At 43.6% G+C, this 16,198-nt stretch overlaps 1 protein-coding gene across 3 annotated transcripts in view; it reads right to left on the reverse strand.

The window, feature by feature from the left end:
- Positions 1-14,936, reverse strand: part of tncb (tenascin Cb) — a 51,036-nt gene extending 36,100 nt beyond the window's left edge. For 2 of the 3 annotated variants that reach the window (XM_078249916.1, XM_078249914.1), the window contains exons 1-2: positions 3,424-3,988; positions 1,430-2,650 (exon numbers count right to left, since the gene is read on the reverse strand). In XM_078249916.1, the coding sequence (XP_078106042.1) occupies positions 1,430-2,650; positions 3,424-3,910 (1,708 nt within the window). In that variant the 5' untranslated portion in view covers positions 3,911-3,988. Of the gene's footprint in view, positions 1-1,429; positions 2,651-3,423; positions 3,994-14,806 lie in introns of those variants that run through there. The other variant, XM_078249915.1, reaches the window with a different exon arrangement.
- Between the last annotated feature and the right edge of the window lie 1,262 nt (positions 14,937-16,198).

The raw sequence follows: 16,198 nt of genomic DNA on the forward strand, positions 1-16,198 counted from the left end.
CCCATGTAGCCCCCAGGTCCCTCAGATCCCCCAGCCAAGGTCTCCTCCATGTCCCAGGCTCCCGGCTTAAGCAAAAAGGTGACAGAGCCTTTTCTGTTGCTGGCCCTCAGCTGTGGAACCGACTGCCACCTGACATCAGAAATGCCACTTCAATTGTGATATTCAAAGCCAGGCTCAAAACTTACCTTTTTACATTGGCCTCCCCGGCATTTTAATTGTCTTACTCTGCTATGTTTGCAAGTGTTTGTCTTTTGATGTCGTTTTAGCCTAAACCACTGATTTGTAAGTGTATTTTATTTTTTATTTTATTACCCTGTGGCTAATGTGCTATGTACAGCACTTTGGTCAGCGTGAACTGTTTTTAAATGTGCTATAGAAATCATCTTTACTTACTTACTTACTTACTACTCAATATTTTGACATGAGCAGCTCTGTGTAATTCGAAAGTAGTCACTCATGGTCACAGACCCACAGAGAATCCTGCAGTGACCTTCAGCTCTACAGAATGTTGTTTTTGCCTCTTTTAGCTATAATTTTTACTTTTTTTTTTTTTTACAATGTTTTTGTTCATTCCTACCTACCTACCTACCTACCTTCTCACAACCCCTGTTGTAGCCGCAGCAGGCCACCGTTTTCAGCAAAAAAGAAAACTTTAAAAGAGACTGTACACTACCTGCTAGCAGCAAACAGCAGACAGACACAGTTGGAGAGCAGCTGGAGAACATAGTGGAGCGTTTAGCAGCTGAACACATCCCCTCCACCCCTCAGGGCGATGAATAAACCTGGCCCAAGAAAGAGATCTACAAGGGTTCTTTTATCCCAAATGCAATTAAACTACAGTAAAGTAAAATATGAAAGTGTAGGTTGTACAGGTATGAATGCCATGTCTGTTGTACAATTAAAAGATCTTTGTTCTATTAATGTGATGTTTTTGTGTGTTATGTTGATATTTTCCTTGGTAAGATAAAAGACAATTTTCCTGCCTTGGCTGAACAATTAAGTTTATTCTATTTTATTCTAAAGAGGCTGATATGTTTCTCTCAGGAGTTGGTGGAGACCAAAAAAGAGCTAAAACCGAGAAAGAATATTGGACTTGTACATTGAGGTGACCAGGCGCTAGACTCCAATTAGTCTCTTCACAATGTTGCTCCATGTTTGGTGGATGTGTAAACAGGTAATATCTTGCCAACATATCAATTATATCAACTTTAAAGGGTGAGAATATGTCAGGCACATGCCATTTTAAGCTTGTTGTAATGTTGTGACCCCAATTGGCCAAAAGAAAGGATTAATTTGTAGAATAAAAAAATGTATCTGACTTTTGCAGCACCCACTGCTAGTATAATGAACTAGACTGTGGACTGTGTAGTCTAAATAGCACAATGAACCTGCGGAAAGCTGCACAGCATGAATGCATGGTCTATCTTACCCCCAGAGCAGTCCTCCCCAATGAAGCCCTCGTCGCAAACACACACTCCGTTCTCACAGTGCCCCTGGTTTTGGCAGTCTTCTGGGCAGGTCAGCATTGAGCAGTCAGGCCCGGTGAAACCTTCATAACACACACAGTTGCCATTGACGCAGTAACCTCTATCAAGGCAGTTCTTGGGACACGTCTTCTCACTGCAATCCTCACCAGCGAAACCCTTGTGACAAACACATTGTCCGTTCACACAGTGACCACGGTCCAGGCAGTCATTGGGGCAGGTCAGCTGGCCGCAGTCTTTCCCAGTGAAGCCGACAAAGCACACGCACTTGCCATCCACGCAGTCTCCTCGTCCCATGCAGTCTTTTGGACAGGTCTTGATGTTGCAGTCCTCCCCAGCATAGCCTTTGTTACACATGCACTGTCCGTTAACGCAGCGGCCACGGTCTTGGCAATTGTTAAGACAGGAGAGCTCGCTACAGTCTTCGCCCTGGTATCCTATGTCACATACACATTCTCCGTTAATGCACTGGCCTCTGTTGCTGCAGTTCTCAGGGCATGAGAGGATAGAGCAATCTTCACCCTCAAATCCTGGATCACAGATGCACTTCCCATTAAAGCAATGGCCTCTCTCGTTGCAGTTCTGGGGACAGGTGACCTTCGAGCAATCCTCTCCAATGTAGCCGGTCTGGCACACACACTGGCCATTCACACACATGCCGCGGTTGTTACAGTTGCCAGGACAAGTGAGCTCACTGCAGTCTTCTCCAGTGTAGCCCTGTTCACAGTAGCAGGTGCCATTGATGCAGCGTCCACGGTCATAGCAGTCGTTTGGACAGATGAGTTCGGAGCAGTCGAAGCCCGTCCACGGCTCGTCGCAAACACACTCATTGTCTTCACAGCGTCCACGGCCCAGGCAGTTGTTGAGGCAGTTGGTCTGGGTGCAGTCCTGACCGATGAAGCCCTCCTCACAGAGGCAGGACCCGTCTACACAGTGGCCATAGTCACCGCAGTCCAGCAGGCAGAGCTCAATACTGCAGTCGTCCCCACCAAAGCCCTCAAAGCACTCACATTTGCCATCCACACAGCGGCCCTGGTCCTGGCAGTCATTGGGGCACTCAGGTTCGGTGCAGTTGGGGCCCTTCCATCCAGGCTCGCATATGCAGCTGCAGGTGTCAGTGCTCCAGTTCCCACGCCCATTACAGTAGGGCTTTGTGGACACTTCACCTGCAGGAAGGCAAAAAAGGAAATGGAAGTATTGTAAAGCTATGTGATGCAAATCGTTCAGTAAAACATGTGCAATGCATCCTCTAACCCCAGCCGCTACTGTATAAGGCAACTTGTCCTGTTATTAATTCATAGCATTTAATGGATATGAGGCTCTAGCTGAATTCTATATATGTTGTCTATGTATGTTGATATACCACCTTTTTTCACAAGTATAACATAGGTTTTTGACTGCATTCTAACTTCCAGGTGACCATTGGTTTCAGTCCATTTTAACAAACTGAAAATGTATTTACAGAGACTTGAAATGTTTTTAATAGATTCAAATGCATGCAAGGATGCACTGACAACCCATAAAAAGCTAACTTAGACATCTTGAAAAGGATCATGAAAATATTGTTGGTTGTCAAATGTTTGCTGGTCAATGTTGGAATGCAGAAACAGCGATTTTTCAAAAAGGTCTATGCTCACAACTCCAAATCTATGTATTTATCCATGCTTTAGAAGTGGGATGCCAATACTGTTAAATACAGCCAATGTGTGGTAAATGGGCTAAGAAGTGCAAAGCCTATGCTTAGGTTTTTTTGTTTTGAAAAAATTTCAGCTTTTGAAATTGTGTGCTGCATTTCTTACCTTTTTTGAAAACCTTTCTGCTCTCAAACACAATTAGCTGGAAGCACTTTAGAAATAGATTTTACTTGAGTTGACTTCATACATAGTTAACTAGAAACACAGAACACAGATGAATTACAGTATAAGGTATGAAGACATACCGGTAACCTGAGCTCCACAGCAGCCTGCCCCACTGCTGCACTGCTCTCTCAGACTAGACAGCTCGGACTCCAACATCTCCAGCCGGTTCAGGATGTCCTTGATATTGGGCACCTGGTTGTCACAGCCGCATGCCTGCTTGGGGATATTGATGCGGTGGGTGAAAACGATCTGATTGTCACCATCCACTGTGTGCTCCATGTGCTCGCTGTTCTGCATGTCCATCGGGTCACTCTTGTGTTTGAGCTCAGTGTCACTGGGCGAGTCCAGGTCCACAGAGCAGAGAGACGTGGAGGGGACATTGATGTTGTAGACGTGGTTGAACACCACCGGCTGGTCGGGGTGGGGCACAGTGACATTCCCTTGGGTTTTCTTGGGCATCAGAGCCTCTCTACGGTGGCGGATGACCTTCTTGACCAGGCCGGCAGTGGAGAGCTGGAGGAGCAGGGCCACAGTCAGGCAGCGTAAGATGAAGCCTTTCATTCCCATGATGACACTGTGAAACTGTGGCTTCTCAGAAAGTAGCAGCAGAGTACAGACTAGAGTCTGTTCAGGTATCACGTGTTCTTGTCCTGAGTCAAAGGACAGAAAGAAGGGAAAAATGAACAAGATCGCTTCTTCCAGACACCTGTCACATAGTTTGTCTTTATTCTCAACACATACAACACAGAGCACAGATTTCTGTTTGTACCTTTGTGGTTTGCCCTTGCCATTCAGGATAGAATCATTAACACACACATACACACACACACACACACACACACACACACACACACACACACACACAGCCATACAATTCCTCCAAGGAGCTACTGCAGGGGTGGCATGTGACCTTGATCATTTTAAGCTTTCTTTTTCTGACCACGTTGAGAAAGGTTACCAGGAACACCTGCATGGTGGGGAGCCTCCTGTTTTCTCTGCAGTCCAGACCACTAGCCAAGCTGACAGATTAATACCGGTGTATGGTTGGACCATCTGTGGGCTTCCTGTAAAGCACAGAGGTCTGAACAAACTTTCCTGCTACCTGCAAACAGTCAGGTCAGCATTCTCGTACTCTCTGACGGCCACTGGGTTTTCTTTTATTTCTGCAACATGATTCTCTTGATTTTGCTTTCGCCAAATGCTTCGGAGACACGATTCTTTTAAAAGGTTTGCTGGAGAAATGTGCTGCGGGTGTGGCATTAAAGCCAACCTTAAAACCTGATGTTTTTTCTTGCAGTTTGATCTTAGCGTTAAATGAAATATACAGGTTGGTTAAAAGTATGTCCTTGTCGCATACAAGTCTGGGTCTGTTAGACCTAACCTTTGCTGTTATGTATGAAAACAAGGACTGACTACAAGATGATTTTGTTTCTCTAATAAGCAATCTAGTTATTTACAACTTTACCATGATGAGAGTAATAAAATGAAATACTTGGCCTGTTCGTACTGGTACCAAAAGGGAGAACAAATTATGAAAACAGATTTCATGCATGGCAAAAGACTTGTGTGTTTGGCTCAGACGTGTCTGGCTCAGCCTGAGTTCATATAATCCACTTTTTACCTTATCAGAGAGATGCTGACACCAATCATTTCCTCCCGCTAATAAAACCAATGTGTGCCTTGGCTGCTCTAAAGGTTAATAGCAGCTGTTAGCAGCCAACAGGAAAATGTCTGGATAAGCATAGAGCATATTCCAAGCCTGTGGTGGAATATGTATAAAGGGGTTTTATTTTGTGGATGCAGTCAAAGCACAGGGCGTCTTTGCTGATCATCTCCATGTGGAACAGTCAGCAGGTAATATTCCAGGAAGAGGTGCTCGGTCTTCTCATCCCAGGCTGACGTGTGATTAGGCAAGCTGACAGCTCAGCTTGGAGGGATCCCACGGCTTCAGCCCCCCCACAACCCTTGCACCCTCCCCAGCCCCATGATTAGACAGACAGGGATGAGCACCTCCATGATGGGCAGACTGTAAAACTGCTAATGTGGCTTGCTGATGGGAGCGCTGAGGGTCTGGGCCCTCAGGGGTGTCCCCCTCCCTCCCCTTCGCAACCATCCGTCTCACCTTCACACACTATGTCACACATGCACATCCACACGCACGCTAATACAGTCACGCCGCTGTGCCCAAGCATCACAAACTAGGGATTAAATCAACAAAATAGCCAGAAAATTGCTTTGAGTCGCTGCTAAGGTTTTAGTTCTGGGCGGATGGTTGGCTTTCTCACTTTGAAGGCTGGCTGCTCTCCACATGGACCTCTGAGCAAGGCAACCCTGAGAGACCAAAGCACACTTTGTTTAAGAATCTCTGGCTCTGGCAAAACTATTTAGCTTTATTCAGAAATAGATGAAGAGTAGAAACTTACAAAAACTCTGATTTTAACCTTCCCCCTCTTAGCTGCAGTCTACCACTCTTTAATATGAAGCAGAACAATCACAATAAGAGAATCTGAGTGTGACCCTGAGAAACACAGAGCTGATCCCTCAGTTTGGACTTCCTTCATGAACACCCTGTGGCCCTGGCACTATGCTAATGCAGCTGGTTGCTGGCACTGTAGACACAGACTTGATACAATCTGACTGCTGCTGCTTTCTTATTCCCTTACTTGGTTTTGCTGTATAGTTAGCTTCTCAAACAGCAACAAAGCTTGTTGCCTGCCTTGTGGTCGAATGTGAGGCAAATTTCTTCCAGGGGAAACCTGCTGGCACACACACACACACACACACACACACACACACACACACACACTTGGGGCAACGGATCTAAATGACCCTGTTGTGAATGAGGGAAACACATGGAGTGTTATACCTCACACAGTGGAGATCTGGAAATGTTTATAGATCCATTTGGTGTCTATTTCAAAAGTGATTATGTCTCTCGACTGTCAGGAATGTTAAATTCATTTTATAGTAATTTGTTTGGGATTAAAGTGACGGGGTGTACCAATCAAAGAGCCAACCTAAAACCATGACCTGGCCCTAAATGTAACCCACCCCTACCCTGAAAAAACTATGCATCTTTATCACAACCAACCCTAACCCTAACCCAACATCTTTATTGTTTGACCAACGTGTTTCGGCGTCTATGTACACGTGTGCAACATGCATGTCAGTGGTATGCACAACCCTTCCAACAAAAGTTGATACTCGTCAACACTGACACAGAGGTGAATGGTTACATCCCTGATTTTCCCATCAATGTAATGTCAAAAACATTGCACCTCTAACCAGCTGAGGCAGCAGTAACTCCCTCCTTCCTCACAGGAACAAGTGTTTTCCAGCATGTCCCTTTTTTATGCGTTATGCAAGTCTAAAACCTTGAACCCTGGCACATCAAGAGAATGTATTTATTTCACACAAAGAAGAATCAAGGAGATCAAGATGAGAGTAAAGCCATGGCAGCCCAGTCAGCACAAATCCCCAGAAGGTACTGAATACCCCCAGTCTTAATGCAGTGCTCTACCACTTAGCATTGATCTTGTTTGCATTTGAACAGTAGGGTTCGAATGGAAATAAATCAATCCTCGGTGGATGATTACTTTACCAGTGTTATCCTTTTCTCCTTTTAGACACAAGTTTTACTGTCAGTTGGTTGAGAGATTGATGAGCAGACTTTCTGTCTGGGGATGGTTGCAGACATCATAAGTTTCTTTCAAACTCAGCCAGAGACCCATGCTGAATAACGTAGGTGGTTTTGTAGTTCACCTTTGCAGAGACTGCCATATGGCAGGTCCAAGATCAATGAAAAACCAAACTGTTACTCTGCAGGCAGCAGCTATCTGTACAGCCATTCTGATGAGAAAATGCTTTTTGTTTGGCACCACAGAAAGGCAAGTGTTATCAGCAGCCATGTGTGGTAGTAATTTCAAGCACACCAACATGTGCAGTCAGTGCTTTAATGACAGGAAAAGAAAGATTTGCTAACCATCAGTAGATAATGGCAGCTGTGAGTGTGAACAGACAATGCAGCTGCTGTCTGATAACTCAACAACAAACAAACTGAATAATGAAGCGCTGTGCCGCCCTTGGTGTGTAAAAGCTGTAAATATTCAATGACTACCACTACAACTCAAGTCCCAGGACTGTATGTTAAACAGCTCCGATAGGATGCACACACTTTCTTTTCATTTCTGAAGAATTTATCAAGCTTGCCTAGTTTTGTAGGTCACCCATGACAAAAACGCAGCTTGCCTTCTTTGGTACAGTATCCAAATGTGGGTCGCTGGTGTGAGGACTGAATGAAGGGTTATTGTCTGGGGCTCTTTTTACCTTGCGATACTGTCACACTGTAACAGGGGAATGTAACCAGCAAATGGGCCTCTGTCACAGACACTCACTGCCATGGCCAGAATCATCAAATCCCACTATTAAGAGCTCATATCCCAAAGAAGCGCAAATCTACAAGAATTGCAATGTGCTGATGAACATATTTATTACAATCAACTTGCCTTCAAGGTGAAAGAAACCTCCCACAAAAGTCCTGAGTGAGAGCAGGTGAATATTGATTCGGAGCCTGTATCCGCACCAAGGTCAGCCACAGAGATAGAGAGTTGCTGAGGACAGCACTCTGGTTCTGAGTTATAATCATCAAACACAGAAATGAATTTTCAGGAAGAGGCATAGCTTGAGGTGACTGCTCGACGCACGATCGATGGACCGTTGTTGATGCTTCTCAGAAAAGGTTTTTCAGATTTTATCACCTCACGCTCTGGAAGACACACACCGTCTTTCACTCTCAACCTTTTATAACCAACGTTATAAAAAAAACTGAACTGCTGTCCCTGTTGTGCTGAACTACACAAAACCCCGATGGCAGAGTAAAGAAGTGAACTGCTCGCTCAATGGCTGAGGAGACAAGACTAAGAGGCAATCAGTTTTGACTCATTTTATGTGAGGGAAATGAGTGAGCAGGTAAGACAAGTACAGAATTCGGTTCAGATATGGCAGTGATGTGGTCAGGCCACGGCACTGGGACACAGCTGATTGGGTGAAGACAAGCTTCCTCTCAAGTCTGCTGCCCAGGAAAATCCTCCAGCTTCGCTCTTGTGTGACTGATGCAGATTTCCAAATCAAGTAAGGTGCAGCAGGTGAGACCAACATGAACAACCATCACAAACATTACCTGAGCTCAAACATCTGTCATGTCTAAGGTCATGGAACCAGCTTCATACATAAAAAGAATATCTTTTAAGTACAAAGCTTCATTGCAAAATATGTCTCATCAAATTTCTTTGTCTTCAATTGTGACTTTCACGTCATCATATTTTTTATGTTAACAAAAATGACTGTGTGTAATGTGAAATGGGTCCCGAATCTCAGCTCCTTGTTTGCTTCAGTCTCTGCTGTTGTTTAGTACCTATGACATGCTCACGGTTCAGTTGTGGCTCAGGTTATGTAACCAATGTTCCTACAAAGTCTATATTTATTAGTCAACTCTTACTATAAAATGAAAGGCTGTTTTGCTGCCTTGTCAACTTTACTAGTTAACAGTTAGCTATAGCTTGATAAAAATAATTGAATTCACTGTGCTGCTCAAAGGCTACTGGCAACTTTTAAGGTGAGGTGTTTACTTGCATGTTAACAAGGTTGGCGCTGTCATAGACAAACACGTCATTCATAATACTTCATATGTTTTATTTAATATCTCCAGATCAATACAGTGTAACAGTTAGAGACTTACTTTTTTTTGGTTGGAAGCAGAGAAAAGGGCCATTTCATCGAGGTCCTCTGACAATTGTAGCCCATCCAGAAGCATTTTTAATCCATCATGTAATTACAGTGTCTTATAGTGTCTTTGTAAAATAAATAAATGATTATGAATCAACTTGCGCGTATGTTCCGTTTGTTTCGGACCGATCGTCTCGCCGTAGCGCTAGCTGAATCGCTGAGAGCTAGCCCTTACCAGAGACCTCTTCTGTGTCTTCATAGCCCTTCCAGAAGTTTAGAAAGTACATTTGTGGAGGCCAGTCTGAAGATGAAGTTGCCCAAATTTGGTGTCAATTGAAACAAACATGGGAGGAGATAGGTTTAAGAAGTTTTGCAGTTTTTGCAAAAAGTAGACTTCAAAATTGCTACAAGGTAACAGCAGAGCATAGTTGCTCTATTGGGGCTACAGTCTGGCATATCTTGCGACGTTGTAGCATGTACGGCTGATTTGTTATGAACTTTTAAAGATGGCTGTTGTAGCGCCACCATCAGGACAATTAGCTTCGCTGCTCGGCCCCTAATTATATTCAACGTCTGACAAAGCTTCTTTACCTTTAAAAAATTAAATATTTATTATCCCCTCTCACACCTAACAAATCTGACTGAAGGCACTAACGTGAAATCAATAAAGCATATCAATATTTACACGAGAACATTCATATCATTATGTCCCAGATGGTACAACATAAATATTAATTTGACTTGTTAAACAGATATGAAATGGGGAATACTCTCTTTTCGATGGATGAAAAGAAGGCTGTGCTGATTGGCTCTCCTCTGTGACCCCATTGGATCTGATGACACAGATAGCGGGGGAGTGGGGGGGGTTAGTGTGTTCATGGCTGATAAGGCAGATGGGGAGGCTGGATCTGAGATACCAGCAGAAACACTTATCTGGATACTCGGAGAGAGCACCGTGCCAAGGCTGAGTCCTATCGCACTCACAGAACCGCCACAGTGCTTTGGAGCCAGAGCTGACATGTCTGACTGATACCCCCAAAAAAGTCTATTTCTTCAACCAAAACCAATTTCCGACTTTGACACTAAGATACGGAGAAAACAAATGTGGAGTGAACGAGAGTGCTCACTGGGTCAATCGCACAGCACACAGTCAAATCTCAATTTAGTTTTTACTGCATTGTGCTCGCCCTGAGGCCCATCCATATTCTTTATGGCTCTTTCCCTGCGGCGCCTCCGTCTAGTGCTGCTGTTCTCGCTGGGTCCAGATGGAGAGGTTGGAAGCTAGTCATTGTTCATGAGCTTTTGAACATGCTGGGTGCTGGTGACCTACTGTTTATTAGCTAACCCCTGTGTGGTGTGGAGACTTGGCAGCCTCATGTGCAGCCTTTACAGCACATCCACCTGCTGTTTTTCTCCAGGCACTTGTAATTGTGTAGCCCTCCATTCTACCTATTTTCTCCCCTCAGCTACACAGAGGTATTGATGTTGACTTCTAGGACTCGTCTAAGCTTACCATGTAACTAACACCTTCCTCTCAGGTAATCAGCTGCAAGGAGAGAACACCATCTCAAGAGAGTGTTTGGCTCGCTTATACAGTATAGCATGACTGTCACTTCTTGTGAACTGCTTTTTGTACCAAACAAATCAATTTTTAATCTGGAGAACAGAAAATCCCCTTTTCATATGTGAAATATTTTTGTAATTTGAGTCGTACAGTGACTAGAATGGTAAATCCAGACATTGGAGGAAGAGATTTCCAAGAAAGAGCAAGGAATGCTGAGTAAACATGTAAGAGGACTTTGCAAGGCCTTCCAAATACTGCATATTTCAGCACTTTACACTGGAGGTTTATTGGTTGCTTCCATTCAAGCAGGATGGAAAGGAGTTTTTTCTCTCCACTATAAATGGAAGTGAGTGTGTTGGCGGTGATACCCGGACATCTGTTTGTCCTTGTTTGTGATGAAAGCCTGAAGCGTGTTGCGTGTCCAAATTGGGAATGTCTTTCATTCAGACACTTGTATGAGCCTAATGACCCCGGTCCCCGGGGTCGGCTCTTCATTGGCTTCCCCGGTTTTTTACTATTTTCCCCAATTTAAATTGTCTGCCCCTCTCAAAAGGGCCCCCATCTTGTTCCAACAACATTATGGCTCATGCATTCCAATGTGCGAGGTCACTGGTGGAGGCAAAGTGTCAGAGCGAAGTGTCTACCACATGTGTTCATCTATTCGATACCTCCAATGAAGGGGCGGCCAATACAAAGCCATCCCGGATCCCACAGCTCCAAGACTTCCACTTTCCTGTTGCACATTAGCATCGGAGAACCATTAAAAATCATCTGGGATGCTTTAAAACACTGGATTTCTTTGAGAGGTCTTTGTTCTGCGGTGATGAGTAATCTGACTGGGCCTGAGTGGGACACAGGGAAAGACTATGGTGACTGTTGTGGGGATATTACCATCATTGGTGCCTGACATGTGTTTGAACAATATCGTGTGGAGAAAGAATCCTTCAAGTTCAACCAATAATCTTAGAATTTGAATCTTCCTTGATCAGATTTTCCTAAAATGTACATCATGTAAAAAAATGACACCTACTACACAACTATAGCTGAGGCTGATGGGAATGTCAGTAGTTTTGTAGGTATTTGGTTACAAAACAAAATCTTGAGTCTGAGCTGCTGGTGGCACTAGAGGAAAGGTCAGAAGGATTCATCCTCTGGGAACCATGAATCTATGTAGAAAAATGCTTTTATTTATTTTATTTTATTTATTGTACTTCAGGCAGTGATTGGTGTTTTACTGTTTGACTGTCCTCTCTTAACATTAGACCTTCAGTTTCACTGTGCTGAATGTGTCTTTTGGTTCACTAGATTCAAGGTATTGAGAGCCATCTGGACCACAGGTGGTCATAGAAACTGGGCAGCACAGTCCAGGTGAAAACATCCAAAGAATATATTATATATATATATATATATATATATATATATATATATATATATATATATATGTATATATACAATGTTGAAGAAGAGAGACAGAGGGAAGGGCAGAAGAGGAGGCGACAATGTTCATTTAGTCCAAGGAAAACATATCTGCATCCCTCCTGAGTCTAGCGTGGCTCATCTGAAAATACCCTCGAGGAGCTAAGTGGGGTTAAATACAGTCACCCTCTCAGAGCGCTTTGTGGGGCATGGAGCGTTGGAAACTAACAGCTGTCCAAACAAAGGCTTGTTTCCCACTCATCGTTATGCCAAGTGTCACTGTCAGTGGCTACTCTTATACGTAGCCAAAGCTTCATGAAACATTAATGCACCAAGCCTGCGCTGCCACCAACCATCAGACAGAAGATATGTATAAATAATCAGTATGTCAGCCGAATCTCATGTTCGATTATCCTTGAAATAAATCCCAATAAGACAAATATCTTCCAAGAGATATGTCCGATGGACTGAGTGAACCAGTGAACCTGAAGTGTTAGCTGCTGACACTCAGCCAGGCTCCTTCATTGTGTCCGCATCTCCGCATCATACACAATCACCATCCAGCAGACGCTGCCCTGGTATCCTGTGGGTCTCCTCCATCCCAGCACACCTCATATCTCCACACACACCCACTGACCCCCCATTAACTCTCTCTCGCTAAAATATACATATGAGTTCCAACATCAGGCACCATGAAGATACGATTTTCCGCAAATAGCTACAGGGGTATACAGTGTAAATCTGTGAACCCTGCAATAAATCCTGCCTTAGAGACCTGCTAACTTAGCTAAAGAATCCCATTAGCTTCCAGTGGAGAATCCCACTGTGGGCTGGATACAGATTTGGAGACTTGCTCACTCTGGCAAGATTAAGATTTGACGCTAAAAACTCTGACTGAATGTATAAATGAAATTGAAATCATAAGCAGTAAAATGCACCCTTCTCAATGCAACACACTCTGGTATGACCAGGAGCTTATTGTGGCTAATGTTAGGAAACCTTATCCAGACATGGCTGTGTAACTGATACTCAGAAACATTACTAATGACTCTTCTTTATGTGCTGCTGTTACACTAGATTTTAGCATTTAGATTAGATTGATTTTTCGGGGGCACTTGACAGTATGCCAGAAAAGATATATTTACTGTCAAACAACCATATCAGTGAATACCAGCTTATTTACTAATCCATCAAACATCCTTTATTTCATATTGTCTGTTTGTCTTTCTTCAATCTCAACTGACCAAAACATGAAGCTGACCTAAAGATATGAGACTGGGAAGCACATGGAGAAAGTGTGTGTGTGTGTGTGTGTGTGTGTGTGTGTGTGTGTGTGTGTGTGTGTGTGTGTGTGTGTGTGTGTGTGTGTGTGTGTGTGTGTGTGTGTGTGTGTGTGTGCGTGCGTGCGTGCGTGTGTGTGTGTGCTGGAGATCTGGGAGAGGAACCAACCAGCAGCATCTAATACAGAGCAGCTGTCTGTCTCCTGGGTTACACAAGCCTACTGTCTGCTGGCAACCATAAAGTGTACAGCTGGAGCTACTCCGGCAACCAACACACACACACACACACACACACACACACACACACACACACACACACACACACACACACACACACACACACACACACACACACACACACACACACACATAAACACAAACACACACACACACACACACACACACACACACACACACACACACACACACACACACACACACACACACACACACACACACACACACACACACACACACACACACACAAACACACACACACACACACACACACACACATACACACACACACACATACACACACACACACACACACACACACACACGGACACACTCACACACACACACACACACACACACACACACACACACAAACACAAACACACACACATAAACACAAACACACACACACACACACACACACACACTAACCCTACCCATCTCTCCTCTGCTATCCTATCAGCATCAGCCTTAATGCAAGCAGAAGAATTCATCTGATCATCACAGACTTCCATCTCTGAACACATTACTCCTTTTACTGTAACTGCCCTGTTAATAAATAGGAAATAGCCAGCGAGAAGAAAACTTTGACAGTAAAAGATAATTGGCACCCAGGTGCAGTCAGTAAAGAGCCAAATGAAGCCGGTCTCTGAAGTCCTAGCTTGTAAAACATGATGAATTACAGAAGATGCTTTGATGGATGGAAATAATGTTTTTTTTTCATAGCTAACATCACCCACATTCTTAACTGGAAATAATATTGATAATCAATTAATAGTCCATCAGTCATTTATCAAGCAAACATGTCAAATGTTTATGCTTTTAATTATTCAAATGGGAGGATTTTATATCATTTTAAACTTAATTAATTAACTTAATGTTGGGCTTTTGGACAAAAGTAATTTGAAGATGTCACTCAGATTTTCAGAATTAAATTTTTTATTTTACTGTTTTAACAACGTTTTGTAAATTAAACAATTATAATCAGCAGAAGAATCGCAAATATTCTCAGCCCCACAGGGCATTTCATCAAAATGACTAAAGCAGAAAATAATTACTCCAGAAAGGTTTAAATATCAACTTATATAAAAGTAGAAATAAGCTGGGAGAATGTAGTTGAAGTTATAAAGTTGCAAGCTTTGCATTTCATTTTTCTCAATGATGGTAATTAAAGCAATCAGCCCATTCATCCTGTTCCCATTGGAACACAGCGGCTCCATGCAGGTAAGGAAGGTGACTTACCACACAATGCCCACAGTTTCTCCACCGACCAGAAAATGGAAGCAGAAACAGTGCTGAAGAGCGTCTTATCAGCCAGCCCCGATCCAAATGTTCTCAGCAGTGTGTATCTCTCAGAGCGCTGACAGCTCTGTCATCTTCCCTCTGCTCTCTGTTCTCTTACAGCGGTTACTCGAGTCTACCTAGAGAGCCGGCTGATGCTGTGCAGCCAGTGAGGAGAGAGAGAGAGAGAGAGAGAGAGAGAGAGAGAGAGAGAGAGAGAGATAGTTCCCTTTTTCTTGAACAGTAGCCCCTCTGCGGTCAGACTCCACTCCCACCTACTGCTCTCTTAAATGCCCCCCACCCATTCACCCTCCTCAGTATTGTGACTGAAAGCGAAGGAGCTGTAACAGGACGCCTCAAGGCTGGAGAGAAAGAGCGAGAGAGAGTAACTGAGAGAAAGAGAGTCGGAAAGGAAAAGGGGGGCGATGGAGGGGAGGGGTTGCTTGGACCATTAGCAGCAAATTGTAGCAGGCAAGCCAATAGAAAGCAAGATATGAGTGAATACAGGGTCTGCATTTACATAGCATTTAAGAAGTTGAAAGCAGGGAGTGAACAGGGAGTGCCATGGCTCCATTTGTGAGGACACAGAAAAACACTGTATAAAGTACAATAAAATTATCAATGCTGCTGTTTTTGGTTGTTCTGTATAAAAGCCCAGTCACACCAGAAAGGGGCACTGTGAAATCAGTCAAATTAACAAAATATTTGGTTCAAGGAGCTTGACGTTATATACTACTGGCAGGTCTACTTGGTGAACTACTGTGGCTGGTGTGCTAATGGCTAACTTGTTAGTTAACTCGGGCGCTGAGTGGACAATAAGTTCTCTTTGTGCTTTCAACGTGTCTCATATCTGTCTGCAACTGTGGTCAACAGTGTGAATTTGCATGTCAATGTTTACTAAAGTTGACTTTGGCGTAAACTATTCAAGTAGATATATTACATTGAAAAAATAGATTTAGGAACTGTTTTAAATGCTGGTATGACAGTGCCTTACCGTTACAATCCCTAAGATTTCAGTCCTGGTTGATTTGGGGAGACGTCTGTGTGCAAATGCATTTCAATTATACAGTAGAGGTCAAAGGTTTGCATGGATCAACTCAATTTTAGACATATTCTCACTCAGACACAAGCTTCACGCTAAGCTAGACCAAACATAATGTGGATTTGAGTACTGGGTCCGATCTCGGTTTCTATGAACTGAATGGACTCCTGAAGACCTTTATAATACAGTTTTGTTTCAAATGACACGTGTATTGACCACCGGGGGCAGCAATCAGCGAGTCTATCAGCAATATAACAGAGGAAGAGCAACTCGTGGCTACATGGTGTACAGCACAGCCAAACTTACGATAG

This window comes from Sander vitreus, chromosome 5 (assembly GCF_031162955.1).
Source record: "Sander vitreus isolate 19-12246 chromosome 5, sanVit1, whole genome shotgun sequence".
Taxonomy (NCBI): Eukaryota; Metazoa; Chordata; class Actinopteri; order Perciformes; family Percidae; genus Sander; species Sander vitreus.